The sequence below is a fragment of the Penaeus monodon genome, chromosome 38, assembly GCF_015228065.2.
Source record: "Penaeus monodon isolate SGIC_2016 chromosome 38, NSTDA_Pmon_1, whole genome shotgun sequence".
Classification (NCBI taxonomy): Eukaryota; Metazoa; Arthropoda; class Malacostraca; order Decapoda; family Penaeidae; genus Penaeus; species Penaeus monodon.
In genome coordinates this window covers 22,472,827-22,490,326 of record NC_051423.1, presented here as the reverse complement: position 1 = coordinate 22,490,326, position 17,500 = coordinate 22,472,827, and the positions used below count along the sequence as shown (strand labels likewise).

Sequence of the window (17,500 nt, the reverse complement as noted above, 5' to 3'; positions counted from 1 at the left end):
CCCCCCTCCCCTCCTCCCCCTCCTTCTCCCCTCCTCTCCACCCCCCTCCCCCCCTTTCCCTCTCTCTTCCTCCCCTCCTTCCTCCCCTCCCCTCCACCCCCCCTCCTTCCCCCCCCCTCTCCCTCTCCGTCTCCCTCCTTCCTCTCCCCTCCCTCTCCATCCCCCCCCCTTCCCCTCCCCCCCCTCTCCTCTCCCCCCCTTCCTCCCTCCCTCTCCATCCCCTCCTTCCCCCCCTTCCCTCCCCCTCCCCCCCCTTTCCCCTCCCTCCCCCCTCCTCTCCCTCCTTCCCCCCCTCCCTCTCCATCCCCCCTTCCTCCCCCCCTTCCACCCCCTCCTTCCTCCCCCCCTCCCCCCCGCCCCCCCCCTTTCCCTTTTCCCCCCCCCCCCCTTCCCCCCCCCCTCCCCCCCCCCCCCCATCCCCCTCCTTCCTCCCCCCTCCCTCTCCTTTCTCCCCCCCCCCCTTTTCCTCCCTCCCTCTAAACCCCCCCCTTCCCCCTTCCCTCCCCTCCATCTCCCTCCTTCCTCCCTCCCTCTCCATCTCCCTCCTTCCTCCCCTCCCTCTCCATCCCCCTCCTTCCCTTTCCCTCCCTCTCCATCCCCCCCCTTTTCCTCCCCTCCCTCCCCCCTTCCCCCTCCTTCCCTCCCTCCCTCTCCATCCCCCCCCTTTCCCTTTCCCCTTTTCCCCCTCCCCCTTTCTCCCCCCCTTTCCCCTTTCCCCCCTCTCCATCCCCCTCCTTCCCTCCCCTCCCTCTCCATCCCCCCCTCCCTCGCCATCCCCCTCCTTCCCCCCCTCCCTCCCCATCCCCCTCCTTCCCCCCCTCCCTCTCCCCCCCCTCCTTCCCTCCCCCCTCCCCCTCCCCCTCCTTCCCTCCCTCCCTCTCCGTCTCCCTCCTTCCCCCCCCCCCCCCCCCTCTCCATCTCCCCCCTTTCCCTTTCCCCTTTCCCTCCCCATCTCCCTCCTTCCTTCCCTCCCTCCCTCTCCCCCTTCCCTTTTCCCCCCTCCCATCTCCCTCCTTCCCCCCCCCCTCCCTTTCCCCCTCCTTCCCCCCTCCCTCTCCTCTCCCCCCTTCCCTCCCTCCCTCCCCTCTCCCCCCTTTCCCCTTCCCCCCCCCCTCTCCTCTCCCCCCTTCTCTCCCTCCCTCCCCATCTCCCCCCTTCCCCCCCTCCCTCCCCGTCTCCCCCTTCCCCCCCCCCTTTCCTCCATCTCCCTCCTTCCCTCCCCCTCCCGTCTCCCCCCTTCCCCCCCTCCCCTCTCCTCCCCCTTTCCTTCCCTCCCCCCCCTTCTCCATCTCCCTCCTTCCCCCCCTCCCCCATCCCCCTCCTTCCTCCCTCCCTCTCCATCCCCCCTTCCCCCCTCCCTCCCATCCCCCCCCTTTCCTTCCCTCCCTCTCCACCCCCCTTTCCTTTCCCCTTTCCCTCCCTCTCCTCCCCCCTCCTTCCCCCTCCCCTCCATCCCCCTCCTTCCCCCCCCCCCCCCTCTCCTCCCCCTCCTTCCCCCCCTTCCCTCCCGTCCCCTCCTTCCCCCTCCCTTCCCCCCTCCTTCCCCCTCCTTCCCCCCCCCTCTCCATCTCCCCCCTTCCCCCCCTCCCTCTCCATCCCCCCCGTCCCTCCTCCCTCTCCATCCCCCTCCTTTCCCTTCCCTCCCTCTCCATCCCCTCCTTCCTCCCCCCCCTTCCATCCCCCCTCCTTCCCCTCCTCCCTTTCCCCATCTCCCCCCTTCCTTCCCTCCCTCTCCATCCCCCCCCCTTTTCCTCCCCTCCCTCTCCATCCCCCTCCCCCCCCCTCCCCCCCTCTCCATCTCCCCCCTTCCTCCCTCCCTCCTCCCTCCCTTTCCCTCCCCCCCTTTCCGTCTCCCCCCCTTTCCTCCCCTCCCTCCTCCATCTCCCTCCTTCCCTCCCCTCCCTCTCCATCCCCCTCCTTCCTTCCCTCCCTCTCCATCTCCCTCCTTCCTCCCCCCCCTTCCCCACCCCCCTCCTTCCTCCCTCCCCCCCTCCATTCCCCCCTTCCCCCCCCCCTCCCATCCCCCCCCCTTCCTTCCCCCCCCTCCATCTCCCCCCTTTTCCCTCCCCCCTCTCCCCCCTTTCCTTTCCCCCCCTCCCTTTTTCCATCCCCTTTTCCTCCCCTCCCTCTCCATCCCCCCCCTTTCCCTTTCCTCCCTCTCCATCCCCCCCCTTTTCCTCCCCTCCCTCTCCATCTCCCTCCTTCCTTCCCTCCCTCTCCATCCCCCTCCTTCCCTCCCTCCCTCCCCACCCCCCCCCTTCCTTCCCCCCTTTCTCCATCCCCCTCCTTCCTCCCCCCCCCCTCTCCATCTCCCCCCTTTCCCCTCCCCCCCCCCTCTCCATCTCCCCCCTTTTTTTTCCCCTCCCCCCTTCCTTTCCCCCTCCTTTTCCCTCCCTCCCTCTCCATCCCCCCCCTTTCCCTTTCCTCTCCATCTCCCTCCTTCTTCCCTCCCTCTCCATCCCCCTCCTTCCTCCCCTCCCTCTCCATCCCCCTCCTTCCTTCCCTCCCTCTCCATCTCCCTCCTTCCTTCCCTCCCTCTCCATCTCCCCCCCCTTTCCCCCTCCCTCTCCACCCCCCTCCTTCCTTCCCCCCCTCTCCCTCCCCCTCCTTCCTCCCCTCCCTCTCCATCCCCCTCCTTCCCCCTCCCTCCCCCTCTCCCTCCTTTTTCTCCCCTCCCTCTCCATCCCCCTCCTTCCTCCCCTCCCTCTCCCTCCCCCCCTTTCCCCCCCCCCCTCCCCCTCTCCCTCCTTCCCCCCCTCCCTCCCCCTCCCCCTCCTTCCTCCCCTCCCTCTCCATCCCCCTCCTTCCCCCCTCCCTCCCCCCCCCCTCCTTCCCTTTCCCCTTCCCCTCTCCTTTTTTTCCCTCCTTCCCTCCCTCCCTCCCCCTCTCCCCCCTTTCCCCTCCCTCCCTCTCCTTTCCCCCCCCTTTTCCTTCCCTCCCTCTCCATCTCCCTCCTTCCCTCCCTCCCTCTCCCCGCCTCCGAGATGTCAAGTGTAGTTTCCCGCCTAACAACCTCGTGATGGAAAACGACACTTTTATCTAAGGCCGTTTATCTTACACTCAACATTATCTCACTGCCCCCACCCAAACCTACCGCCCTGGGTTATAAACCCCAAGGTTTTTTTTGTCGCTTTTTTCTGGCTCAATAAGTGAGAGTTATACGGAGAATGACTAAACTGACGAACAGAATTAAAATTATATTCAGAAATATATGAGAATGGTCGGGGCAGTTGGTTTTAAAATTTGGTAAATAAACTAACTGTCAGCTGGAAGTATTCAGCATCCTGTAAATTTTCATGAATATTAGATTAGTGCTTTTTCTACTTTTTATTTATTTATTTATTTATTATCATTTTATTTTATTTATCTGTTTATCTATTTTACGAAACCACGTGATTCTAAATATCCTTACTAATGATGTTATGTCTTTAACACTAATGAACTTTTAAAATGTCTCAATTTACTTAAAAAAAAAAAAAAAAAAAAAAAATATATTTTATATAATAATATATATTATAATTAAAATACAATGTATATATATATATTATATTATATATTATATAATAAAATTTTATATATATATATATGTATGTATATGTAATTTAAAAAAACTTAAATTTAGAAAATCAAATGTTGGGCGGGTCAGTATCCTCAGCACCCGCCCATTTTCAAGGCCTCTTTTTTACACTAAATTCAACACTCATTTACAGTAAAGTCAGACATTAATACCAACAATGATAGTAGTTCTCGTAGCAGTAGTGTTATTGTTATAGCAGTAGTAGTAGTAGATATCAGTAGCAGCTGTAGTAGTTGTAGGCCTACCCTTAAGCTCTGGGGCTGGTGACCCTGCCTAGTGATAACGATTATAGTGAGAAAAATACCATAGTAATGATAATAGTAGTAATCTTAGTAATAATATTGAAAGCAAGTCACCATAATATTTTGGTCTTTACTGCTGGCAGTTATAAAGAGTATTTCACTATTTCTTCTATATATCGACAATACAAATCCTGTTGATAGTTATAATAAGAATATTGATGATAATAAAAAAAAGTCTAAATTCCCCTCCTTTGTCTGATTTTATCTATATATATTTATTTACTTCCTTCAAAGACCGCGGTACACTTATTTTGACGCTCTGAGACGCAGACGGCCAACGAAATCATCAATTTTTTTTTTTCTCTCTCTCTCTCTCTCTCTCTCTCTCTCTCTCTCTCTTCTTTTTTTTATTTCGTGTCAATGGCCTTTTCACACGTGCGAGGTTCCCAATCAGCCTTTTTCTTCATCCCTTTATTCATTTATTTACCTGTTTACTCATCGTTAGATTTATCAATTCCAAACTTTTATTAATCTATTTAGCAGTTGATTTATTGTTTTAGGTATTCATTAGTATATCTATCATTTAACATTCTAATTTATTTATCATTTATTTTTACATCTTTTCATTCATGATTTCAGTTTTTAATATACTGATTTTAACGCATTTCATTAATAAATTTCGTTATTCCAAGTTTCAGATTAGACTGTATGACAGAAAAAAAATATTCATTTTATTTTGTCTCACACATACACACATCAGAAAAAAGATGTTATATTTGCATTATTTCTGATGTCACCATCTATATTTGCCATATTTGTAAAATTAATGATGCTCACTTTTGGTTGCAAGAATTAAAAATTAATTCTCGAATTCATTTCAGTCTTAGTCATTGCCAATATATATTTGGCATTTAATACATCCACACTCAACCCATGGCCTAGTTAACCCCGCATACATACAAAAGTCCTCTTGTTGCTATCACATAAACCGTCTCACTTGTATGGGAATAGTCCCTGTAGTGGCTCTGGGCCAAAATAACAATAACAATTCAACAACACACTTCTGGCGCGCTTTGGTACTTCACTTGGTAACATGGAGCGCGGGGTAAGCACATGGCTCAAAATGGCGGAGCACAAGACAAAGGAGAGTTTGTGGTCCTGCCATGGTTGTCATTAATAACAAGGGACGTGGCAGATACAGATAACTGCCGCCGCCACGAGAGATCTGCAGTTTCGGGTTCTCGTAGACGGTGCAGGAGAAGGCAAGGGTGCATGGAAGAGTGGATAGGGTCAGTCAAAGCAAACAACACGATTTTACTTTAGGGGGGAAAAAAAGATCTTTTAGGTCAGCTGCTTATCCCTAACTTCAGTGTGCTTTGTTTGCTCCTGTTATTTTGCTTTATTAACATAATGACGATTATGGTGATGATGCGTAGTTTGAAAGAAAAATATCTGCTATTATTCTGTTCTACTCTCTTCGATCCAAGAAAGTAAACATTGAGAACCATTTGTCTCGGCACTCCACGACCCGCGACAGAACCCGAAATTATACCCAGTAACCAGTCCTTGAAGCCAGTAGCCTCATCCATCCCCTTCTGCAGCGTGTTCCCCGCGGCGTATCCACTTCCACCCCTTCAATTTACCTTCAACAGCCTCTTTCTACTGAGGGTCTTTCTACCCCGTCACTCTTTACACATTAACTATTATTAGGTCAACGTACCCCCTTGTCCCCCGTCTCTCAAGGGCTTTCCTTAAACAAAGACAAGCCCCAAACTCGAGCTCTTAAAAGTCCTTACCAGCTCCTTGTTGCCTTCCCGCGGCTGACAACACTGCAGGGCGCGCCACTTCTAAGGGAAGCCAAACACAGACACCGGTTGTCAAAAGCTCATCATCTATCGGATGTAAATCATAGGAAGTTAAAGTAGAAAGCATGAGTTGGAGATATCTTTAAAAAAAAAAAAAAAAAAAAAAAAAAGGATATATGTAAGGGTAATGAAAGCACAATGTCGTGTTAATATGCATAATATAAGAAATAAATATGTATATACAATAATAACAGCAATAAATTAAATATCAAAAGAACAATGGCCATGCGTAAATGTGATGAACACCTATGATGCCTAGTGGCAGCCCCGAAAAGGCGTCGGATGCCAGGCACGGGGAGATGCCACGCTCAGTCACTCTTTGAGTGCCACTCATCCTGGGCACTGCTCTCCCTGGCCGGTGAATACCCACCGCCGCCGCCACCAAGCGCGCTCGCTCTCTCTCTGTCACGGAGTTTGTCTTTCATTCTAATTCTCTTAAAATCATCTTATCCTGTCCTTAAGTACTCGACGCACGTAAATATGTGGCTGCATTCGTTAGCGCTCCTGGTGGTGGCGCTGAGTGTGGGAGCTGTACCTGTTGAGGAGGAGCAGAGCCACGTCCGCGTCACTCGACAACAGTCTACCTATGGCATTACGTAAGTACCTTTTGGCTGCAACTCGTGCATTCTTCGCAAAGTTTGTAGAGGTTATTGTTGCGTTTTTTAGGGGGGGGGGCTTCAGTGTATAGAGATTATCATTATACATATGGCACGGTGCGTTTGGAAGGTTGTTTGTATTTTGCTTGTTTAGCGATGAAAGTTTTCAAGGATGTGGTGGAATAAGGAATGACATTAATTTCATCTTTTGGAATTAGTTGTTTGTGTTGAGAGGTTTACTCGTCACTTTAAAACAAGAGGATTTTCTTTTTATCTTTCTACTGGGACCTATACTCTGACCTCACCATCAGATTTTATCAAATTATAGATAAATAAGGTTTCAGAATATAAAGCATGTGATATAACAAAAGTCAGGTCTCAACATGGTTATTCTTGACGTTTGCAAATATAATGTATCGGTTTATACTGCCAGAAAAAAATGACTTTTTGGAACATCTAAAATCTTTAAGGTTCACAATTCTTCTTATAAATTTGAAATTCGCCCGAACTTTTACGTTTTTCTCTCCGTCCTCGTCACAACCACGCCACCAGACACCCACGCCATCATCACCCGCGATCAGCTCCTGGCCATCACCAATAAAGCGGTTATGATAACACTCTTTACAGTTTGCCGATAGTGTGTCAAGAGATGAAACGCCATCCCCACAGCGGCTACAAAGGGGGTCCTCTGTGCCTCCTCGCTGGACCCTTGTTGGAAAGATTGATTGATGGTTGTTGTGCGGGTTAAAGAAAGGCCGATGGTTGTGGCGTTGTTCTGAGTGAGTTTCCCAAGTGCTTGTTGACTTTGGCAGCTTGATACGGTCGTAAATCTTTGGTGAAACCAGAAGAACAAAAATGGACTTTTTTCCTTTTCTTTCTATTTATATTTTCTTTGTTGCCCTTCTCCATAAGCACACTTCGGTTGAAGTACGTCTGTGTGTTATGAATATACACGTTTCGTATTAAACTCACGATTGAGACACCGAGTTAGATTTTTTTTATGTATATACCATTCAACTTTCAAATAGCTCTTGATTTGGAGGAGTTGACTCGTATGTTTAATACCAAAAACGTTAAAAAGGAAAAGGAAAATATTTACGTACCCCTCACCTCCTGTCACTGCGGCGCCATCCTCACTAGTCACGCAGTGTCCAGCTTTGTCAACGACCGTGACCAAGCTTTTAAGAATTGGTGAGTGTAGGCATGTGATATCACTTTGATTCCTATTAATTTTGTAAATTTAGCACACTAAAGTTGATAAATATTAGATCGAAAGACTACACAATTAATATATATATAGGCCTATTTTTTGCCCTATGTATTTGCTTGAAAGAGCGAAAACTTGCCGTCTTTTTTGCAACGACTTAAAAGGCACTTACTGCTCTTAATCTTTCTTCTCTTGGTGACGTCATCATTTACTGGCAATATCCTCTTTCTCTGTTGCGGCTGAACAAGATAACGTGGCATTTTGCAGACCACGGTTTAGAGATAAGCCTTTGTAACTTATATTCAGTTGGTCGTTTGTGAAATGGCTGTTGACATATTCCGCTTACTGTTAAAAGGGGAAAGCTCACGAGACGTGCATACATACATGCATATATATATATATATATATATATATATATATATATATATATATATATATATATATATATATATATATATATGTATGTATGTATGTATGTATGTGTGTGTGTGTTTATAGTCGTGAACACACACACACACACACACACACACACACACACACACACACACACACACACACACACACACACACACACACACACACACACACATATATATATATATATATATATATATATATATATATATATATATATATATATATATATATATATAGGCCGTGATGGCCGAGCGGTTAGAGCATCGGACTCAAGATTGTCACGGCGGCAATCTGAGTTCGAGGGTTCGAGTCACCGGCCGGCGCGTTGTTCCCTTGGCAAGGAACTTCACCTCGATTGCCCTCCTAGAAAACGACATATCGCCTTGAGAAGTCAAACGCAAGTGTCGTAGGAGAAGTCACCGCCGTGGCACAAACCTCGGTTGATTAGGAAGGGCATCCAATCAAGCAAGGGTGGCACTGCCATATATAACCTCTCAGTAGTGAATTGAGAGAGGCCTATGTCCTGCAGTGGAATGAATGGCTGTTGAAAAAAAAAAAAAATATATATATATATATATGTGTGTGTGTGTGTGTGTGTGTGTGTGTGTGTGTGTGTGCATGTATGTGTGTACGTATGTATGTATGTATGTATGTGTGTATTTGTTTATGTCAATATTCATGTCTATAAGAGATTAATTTTATAGGTATGTATGCATGTATGTCGATATTTGCACGCGTGTGAAACACATAACACAACATAAAACAATCAACCAAGTGCTTCTGTCTGCTTGAGGACGTCAAATGCCATGCCGAGCAGATGACGATAAGCAGTGATGTCACAACAGAAGGATTCGCGACTTCCTCTCCCTCTTTCTGTCTCGCTTTTCTCTGTATTCTCTCTCTCTCTCTCTTCTCCCCCCTCTCTCTCTTTCTCTTCTTCCCCCCCTCTCTCTTTCTTCCCCCCTCTCTCTCTCTTCTTCCCCCCCCTCTCTCTCTTTCTTCTTCCCCCCTCTCTCTCTCTTCTCCCCCCCTCTCTCTCTCTCTTCTTCCCCCCTCTCCCTCTCTCTCTTCTCCCTCCCCCCTCTCTCTCTCTTCTTCCCCCCCTCTCTCTCTCTTCTCCCCCCCTCTCTCTCCGTCAAATTAATCAAAAAGAAAACCAAAGGTGGCAAGACACACGCAAATACACAAATTATGACGTGAATTTCCGTAATTTTATAAAGAGAAGTAAATAATGTTATTTATTTGACTGATGACTCGCACACTCTTACGTGGGTTTTGGCGGTTTGTGGTTCTGAGGAGGTGTTGTGTTGCTGCTCACTTGTCAGGGCGAGACGGAAGCAAGACTTCGTTGCGTAGGAGGGTGATCTTGAGGCATATGTGCAGAGGTACATGTATAGGTTTACACAAATATTAACCTATGCATACATGCACACATACGCATACTTACACTTGCACTTACTACACTTACACTCACCCCCCACACACACACGACACGCACACCACACGCACACACACCACACGTACACACACACACACACACACACACACACACACACACACACACACACACACACACACACACACACACATACACAACGCATATAAATAAATAGCTATAGTTATATAGTTAAGCAGACATCACACACACACATCACCCTGTCTCAAGTGATAAACAAGACCAGATTTTATGCAAATGTTTCGGCTTTTGTCCTTTGTTTTCGCATGACGTCATAGTCTGCTGACAGATGTACTTAGGGGACACGGACACTGTAATCCTGCTCTTCGTGTCCAAAGATTTAAGACACCATAGATAGTTTTGGTTTGGGATTACAGTGTCATCTTGGAATGGCGAAGTATTGTAGATAAGGTCGAGGTATGGTTAATGGTGGTTTGGATAAATGTATGGTATTTTACATATGGAAATTAAATATTCTAATTCTTGTTACTGTAATTAAGGCAGTGATGATGTTACGTGTCAGCAATTACCAGGAACTAGAAGCTCAAGCTTGTGAACACCAGAGCCATCTCTATTTTTAAAACTATTATTACATCAATTCGTCACAGATCTCCTTGTGATCATGTTTTTTTTCATCTTTTTCGGTTTTTTATTAGTAAACTTATACTCCGCAAAAAAAATAAAATAAAATAAAATAAATGCATCCTGGTTTTAATTGTTTTATATGAAGTTGAAATTAGATATATTACAGATAGGTTTTGCTTGTTTGTTATATTACAGAGATTCCAATCCTTTTATACCTTATCGTGCATGCCACTACTTTAAAACGTTTAAATACAAGCACTTGTTAACATCGAAAAATGGAAGTGTTAAAAGTAAGCCACATTTTCTTTATCCTCAAAAATGTCGGTCACAGTTTAAAAGGTGACCGCGAGTGGCTCTTCTTGTAATAATAGGTTCGAATACTGACTTTATTCTCTATTTCTTATACGTATCATTTGATATGAAAAACAACCATGGTCAAGGAAATAAACACTAACCTTCTGTGCGCGCGTGTGTTTGTGTGTTTGTGTGTGTGTAAAACACACACACACACACACACATACACACACACACACACACACACACACACACACACACATACATACATACATATATACATACATATATACATATACATACACACACACACACACACACACACACACACACACACACACACACACACAAACACACACACACACACACACACACACACACACACACACTCACACTCACACATATATATAAGCAATAAAACATTTCCCTAGGTATAAAACTCCTAACTCATCCATTAACTTTGTTTGTCATGAAAACAGATGGAGTTGTTTCTAGTAATATGATCCGCCATACACCATGTGTGCATGTTAATCGCTTTTGAATCCTGATTAGAGTTACTCATTTAACCAGACGTCATATGTTTCTGATTTCATGTGCATGGCCTCGTCCACGAGCTGAAGACAGTACTACAGACGTAAATCATTTTTAGTACGTGTACGGTTTTTATTTCTTGTTGATATTGAAACTACTGAGAATCTTTACGAAATGTAAATGTAGGGTTTATTTTTTTTAAGTATTCCATCAGCGTTAAAGAGAATGATAAGAGGTTTTACAAGAAAGGGGTTACCGAGCATACGATAAATTGAAGTGCATGAAATAATATTGAAATTGGAATATTTCAGTCTTTATTTGCATAGAAGCTAGTGAGGAATTTTTAACAAACGTAGATATAGAGTTGGATGTTTTAGAATATCTATATGATTATTATGAAATATAGAGGTTTACAGGCATCGCCCACATCCGCACACACACACACAACCCCCCCTACACACACACACACACACACACACACACATACACACACACACACACATACACAGACACACACACACACACACACACACACACACACACACACACACACACACACACACACACACACACGCACACACACACACAAAAAAAAACTACGAACCCGTTTTGCCAACATCCTTTTCCCTTGCGATTACAATACATGCCCACTCGCCTTCGCCTTTCTTAAACCAGGTCCCTTACACAATGGACAGAAACACACTACCCTGTCCAGTCTTAACGCAAGTCTGCACAGTAACGCCCCAACCTACTTCATCTCTCGTCATCTGGTTTCTGTCATAAAGACTAATTACTAGTCACTCATGACGTATGCGCGACGCCTTCTTAGAAACAAGTCATTAGCATGGGGAGGGGGGGGGGATGATTACCAACAGGGAGTTCTATTCCTTACGACAGTGATAAAAAGTCTTGGGGTTTTTTGTTTCAGTTAGGTTGCATTGGATTTAAGTTAAGGATAAGGATATTTTAGGTTAGGTTGGATTGGATTAAGTTAAGGATAATTTAGGTTAGGCTAAGTTGGATTGGATTAAGTTAAGGATAATTTTGGTTAGGTTGGGTTGGAGTCGATTAAGTTAGATTATGTTAAGGGTAATTTAGGTTAGATTAGGTTAAAGATTTCGGTTGGATTAGGTTAAGGAAAAGTTAGATTAAATTACGGGTAAGTTGGATTGGATTAAGTTAAGGGAAAGTTAGGTTACGTTAGATTAGATTACATTAAGAATAAGTTAGGGTAGGTTGGATTGGACTAGGTTGAATATAAGTTAGATTGGATTAGGTTATGGATAAGTTTGGTTAGTTTAGATTAGGTTAAGGATGAGTTAGGTTTGGTTAGATCAAATTAGGTTAAGGGTAAGTTAAGTTAGGTTTGACTTCGTTAAGGGTAAGTTAGGTTGGGTAAGGATGGCTAGATTGGGCTAAGGATGCGTTAAGTTAGATTAGATTAGGTTAGAGAAAACTTGGGTTACGATCATGTCAGATTAGGTTAAGTTAGTGATAAGTTAGGTTAGGTTTGGTTAACTTTGCTGAGGGTAGGTAGGGTAAGTAAGGCTTGTTTAAGATTAACTTGCTTTAACTTGGGTTAGGATGAGTTAATATACCGTAGATAAGGTTATGTTAAGATTATATTAAAATGAGTTCAAATAGAATATTTTAGATTATGATAAATTATTCTATATTACGCAAGAATGGGATAGCCCGTGTAAAGTTTCATTACGTTACTACCAAAGGCGCTTTGTTTACTATTTACAGGCGGGAGAGTTTACACAACAACCCCGTTTTATGTTCTGCTGTTTCGCGGCATACAAAAAGAAGCCATGAAATACCCTACCACATAGGCCTTTTCCACACGGCCATGTGCGTGACTTTCGAGAATGTCCCCCTTCTGGCAGCCACATGCGCGTTCCCCCTCTCCTTCCCCCTAATTACATCATCAAAGAACATAATGGGAACTATACTTAACCGCGGAGAGCATAAGCATGCGGAGATGTGTAGCGTAGGGGTGTAAACACATACAGACATAATTATAAATATGCACATGCATAGATAAGCATACATAGTCACTACATATAGATACACACGCACGCATGCACATACCCACGCAGATACATAGATAGATATAGATACTGAAATTCATACCAACTTAAAATAAAAAAAACGATATTATAACGAAAATACACTCACGTGAGACAAACCAAGGAACCGAAGACAATGAAATGAGATTATTTTATTTTCTCTTTTTTTATAAGATATTATTCCTAGTTGAAATCGATTCCATCTTTCGTTTTGCAAAATCACCGTTCAGGATTTCGAAGAGGACGCCGAAAGGTCATTTTCTTTTTCTTTTCTTTTATTCTATTTTTAGTTGATCTTTCCATTAGAGTTTTTTTTTTTTTTTTTTTTTAAGATTAGGAACCTTAGATTAGGTGAAATACGTGAAGGAGTGTAATGGATTAAGTTGCAAGATGTAGGTAGGTATTGGGAAGGGTTTGATGATGTCTTTTTTTTTTTTTTCATTCTCTCTCTCTCTCTCTCTCTCTCTCTCTCTCTCTCTCTCTCTCTCTCTCTCTCTCTCTCTCTCTCTCTCTCTCTCTCTCCCTCTCTCCCTCCCTTCCTCACTCCCTACCTCCCTCCCTCCGCTTCCCCTCTCTCTGCCCCTCCCTGCCCCCTCCTTTTCTCTCTCTCTCTTCCTCCCTTTTATCCCAATCAACCACCAGCTCTCCTTTGGTTGTTGCCATGAAATAATTGCGAATTCTTTCTTTTTTTCATATAATTCTTGTTTCTTGTCCTTTTTTGTACAATTTTTGTACAATTTTTTGTCCTTTAACGAGATAGTCACCTTCACCTGTCACAAACCCGCCACTGGATGCTGCGACGGTCACCTAGTTCCCCCTCACGTCAGTAAAAGACGGGCTTAGGTGACTTCTTCTGTCCCTCTGGCTTGACTTACGACTCACACCTGTCGTGATGTAAACAAAGGAGAGGGAGAGGGAGAGGGACAGGCTATTAACCTGCGTAGGAGTTTATAAGGGTTCTGTGTCTTCGAGAAAGGTTTGATGATCTGAGCACATGGTTACACGTTGATTATCGATATGTCGGTAGTCTCTGTGGATATTTTAAATTTCCGTTTGTTGGTTCTGTATTTATTTTTGTGTTTATCAATCTGTCCGTTTATTTTTTGTCTGTCTAGCGGTGTCTCTATTCTTTTTATCTATGTCATTTATAGTTTAGGTATCTGGCCAATCAAAAACACAATACAGGCTGTCTCCTTCTTTCTCGCTCTCGTTCTCTCTCTCTCTCTCTCTCTCTCTCTCTCTCTCTCTCTCTCTCTCTCTCTCTCTCTCTTTTCTCTCTCTGTTTCTCTGTTTCTCTCTCTCTCTGTTTCTCTCTGTCTCGCTCTCTCTCTCTCTGTTTCTCTCTCTCTCTCTCTGTTTCTCTCTGTCTCGCTCTCTCTCTCTCTGTTTCTCTGTTTCTCTCTGTCTATGTCTCTCTGTCTCTCTCTCTCTCTCTCTGTTTCTCTCTCTCTCTCTCCCCCCCTCTCTCTCCCCCTCTCTCTCTCTTCACACATCATATTCGCAGATAATGAAGGTAAGATTGGCACTATTACTATAACTAGCAACAAACGCAAACTGTTTTAAGATATGTATGTGACAACCAGATTAACAGACAAGATTATGTAAACCATATAATCGAGTCTATTATATTGTATCCAACATTAGATACACAAAATAACATCAACATACATATTGCAGTAACAAGATATAGATATAGATGGGTTACATAGTTTGTATTTAGATATCTGTATATATACACGAATATCCATGTATTTATAGTTGATCGCATTTTGTTTACATAAAAAATCGACTTTATCTAAAAATGACTACGCAGGTGGACAGCCCCATGGTTGCCAAATCATGTTTTTTTTTTGTAAAAATGTCAACAAAATATGTACTTGTTTACATATATAATCCGCGTGTCTTCCCAAGCTGGCATCGGTTCAAAGCCGACATATAAATATCTCAATTCTAATGCTTTACACCGGAGCAATAAGGGACAATGCAGCTTTTCATAGCGATATATGTATATATATGCATATATATATATATATATATATATATATATATATATATATATATATATATATATATACATACACATATGTATATGTATATATATTTTTTTATATATACATACATGTGTATGTATATGTATATATATGTATGTATGTGTATATATATATATATATATATATATATATATATATATATATATATATATATATGTGTGTGTGTGTGTGTGTGTGTGTGTGTGTGTGTGTGTGTGTGTGTGTGTGTGTGTGTGTGTGTGTGTGTGTGTGTGTGTGTGTGCTATTACTACAACAACTAATATTATTAATTATAATGGTAATAATGATTATGATAATGATGATGGTCATAGTAATAATAACAAAAAGATGATTTCAGTAATGATATTCATAATAACAATAACAACAACAATAGCAACAACAATAATAATGATAATAATAATAATAAAGAAGAAAAAAGTAATAGTAACAATAATAATAATAATAATAATTACAATAATAATATTGACGTTGATGATACTAATGATTATAATAATAGTAGTAACAATGATGATTATTGTAATGGGAATAATGATGATGATAATAACAACAAGAGAAGGCAATAAAAAATAAAAATAATAATATGATAATAATAATAACAATAACAATAATAATTATAATAAATGATGATAATGATGAAATAATATTAAAATATGACGGTGATGATAATAGTAATAATGATAATAATAATGATATCTATTACTATTATTACTATTACTGTTACTTTTGTTGTTTTAAGTGAAATAACAATGACTATAACATCGTTAGCAACACAGACAAACAAGAACAAAACACAAAAGCACATATACACACAAACAACCAAACACGCACATATTTCAAGACATACACAAACAAACACGTACACACAAATATAAACAGACAAACACGTACATACACAAACGCAAGTAAACATACATACACAAACAAGCACATACACAGAAGTAAACAAATACAAACAAGACAAACACACAAACAACAATTAAACAAAAATAAACGAAACAAAAAAAATATACAACACATACAAAAAAAACATAAAAATGCACACAAACAAAGCATAAACAAAACACACCCAAACAAAATAAACAGTCTCATTTCTCTCTGCAAAAAAAGGAAAAAAAATCACAAAATAAGGTCAGCGAGGCAGCGTAGGAAAGGTGTTCCTTCAAGGTCATTCTGTTTCCTTCTGTCTTCTTGTTTTTCTTCTTCTTCTTCTCCTCCTTCTTCTTCTTCTTTCCTCTTCCTTTTATCTCCTTTCTTTATACCCCAGCGACAGGGTTAAGGCCCTTTCCACCTCCCTTTGTCAGGGATTGGCACCTATCCCCCTGGCACTGGCACTCATGACGTAAGCGTAGGGCGGTGGCAGGTCCTGGTGTCCCCGAAATCGAGGCGCCATCGAAATCGGGTCGGCGATGCTCACTTGTTTCTCATTCGGATCGCGGCGCTCGATCTGGGGCCGCGATCAAGGATGGTTTATATGTGGGGAGAGAGGGAGGGGGAGAGAAGGGGGGGAGAGGGGGAAAGGGGAGAGAGAGGGAGAGGGAAAGGGGAAAGGGGGGAGAGAGGGAGAGGGAGAGAGAGAGAGAGAGAGGGGAGAGGGAGAGGGAAACGGAGAGAGAGAGAGAGAGAGAGAGAGAGAGAGAGAGAGAGAGAGACAGACAGACAGAGACAGAAACAGAGACAGAGACAGAGACAGACAGACAGAAACAGAGAGAGAGAAGAAAGAAAGAGATTCATTCAGATACACACACATTCCTCAGGGAAAAATGCTGATGACCCAGCACCCTCTTACGCACCATTACTACTTGCGAAATAAGAATAACAACTTGCTACCCACTGATATATATATATATATATATATATATATATATATATATATATATATATATATATATATATATATATATATATATATATAAGTATATCCGTGTACATATGTGTATACACGTGTACATCAACCTAATAACGGAAAAGAAGGCCAACGACCTGTCAAAAGTTGTTATCCTGTCATCCTCACCATATGAATGGAATCATCATGACAACCATAACTAGTACACAAACAATAAATAAAACACATGAAATAAAATAAACAAACAAATAAACAAAACCATGGAAAGTCCACCACCAGGCAGTGGGAAAACCTCTTCCTCGTATCCTGCGTCTCCTCTCGGGGATAACGAACAGATCCTGCGCCCTCTGTGGGGAATTTTGCCATCACGTGATCCTTGTGCTCGGTCGGATCACGAGAAGGAAGGGATTAGGGAGTATAGGCTGATATAGTATTTTTTTTAACGGTAGGTTCATGTTTGAGCCGCCGTGGCCACAGCATGATACTTAATTGTAGTTTCATGTTGTGATGATCTTGGAGTGAGTGTGTGGTAGGGTCCCCAGTTCCTTTCCACGGAGAGTGCCGGTGGTACCTTTTAGGTAATCATTCTCTCTATTTTATCCGGGCTTGGGTTCGAGTTACCTAAAATTATGTAAATCTAGCCTATATAGTCTAAAACCCTATAAAAGAAGAAAGAAAAGGAAGGGAAAAGACACGAGTTGATGTGTTTCTTATCAGCATGTTTTTCATTTTTTAAGTTATTATTATTATTTTATTATTATTAT

At 43.1% G+C, this 17,500-nt stretch overlaps 2 protein-coding genes across 2 annotated transcripts in view; both read left to right on the top strand.

Moving 5' to 3' along the window:
- The window catches only part of LOC119596754 (basic proline-rich protein-like), a gene marked incomplete at its 5' end in the record, with an annotated part of 4,911 nt that extends 205 nt beyond the window's left edge, over window positions 1–4,706 (top strand). The window contains 6 exons of the mRNA XM_037946078.1: window positions 1–54; window positions 228–470; window positions 793–901; window positions 1,157–1,671; window positions 2,582–2,825; window positions 4,701–4,706. The exon at window positions 1–54 is cut by the window's left edge and continues 58 nt beyond it. Of these exons, the coding sequence (XP_037802006.1) occupies window positions 1–54; window positions 228–470; window positions 793–901; window positions 1,157–1,671; window positions 2,582–2,825; window positions 4,701–4,706 (1,171 nt within the window). The remainder of the gene's footprint in view (window positions 55–227; window positions 471–792; window positions 902–1,156; window positions 1,672–2,581; window positions 2,826–4,700) is intronic.
- A 1,279-nt stretch (window positions 4,707–5,985) lies between these two features.
- LOC119596963 overlaps window positions 5,986–17,500 on the top strand; it is a 32,988-nt gene continuing 21,473 nt past the window's right edge. Inside the window, exon 1 of the mRNA XM_037946363.1 lies at window positions 5,986–6,280. Coding sequence (XP_037802291.1) covers window positions 6,165–6,280 — 116 coding nt within the window. The 5' untranslated portion in view covers window positions 5,986–6,164. The remainder of the gene's footprint in view (window positions 6,281–17,500) is intronic.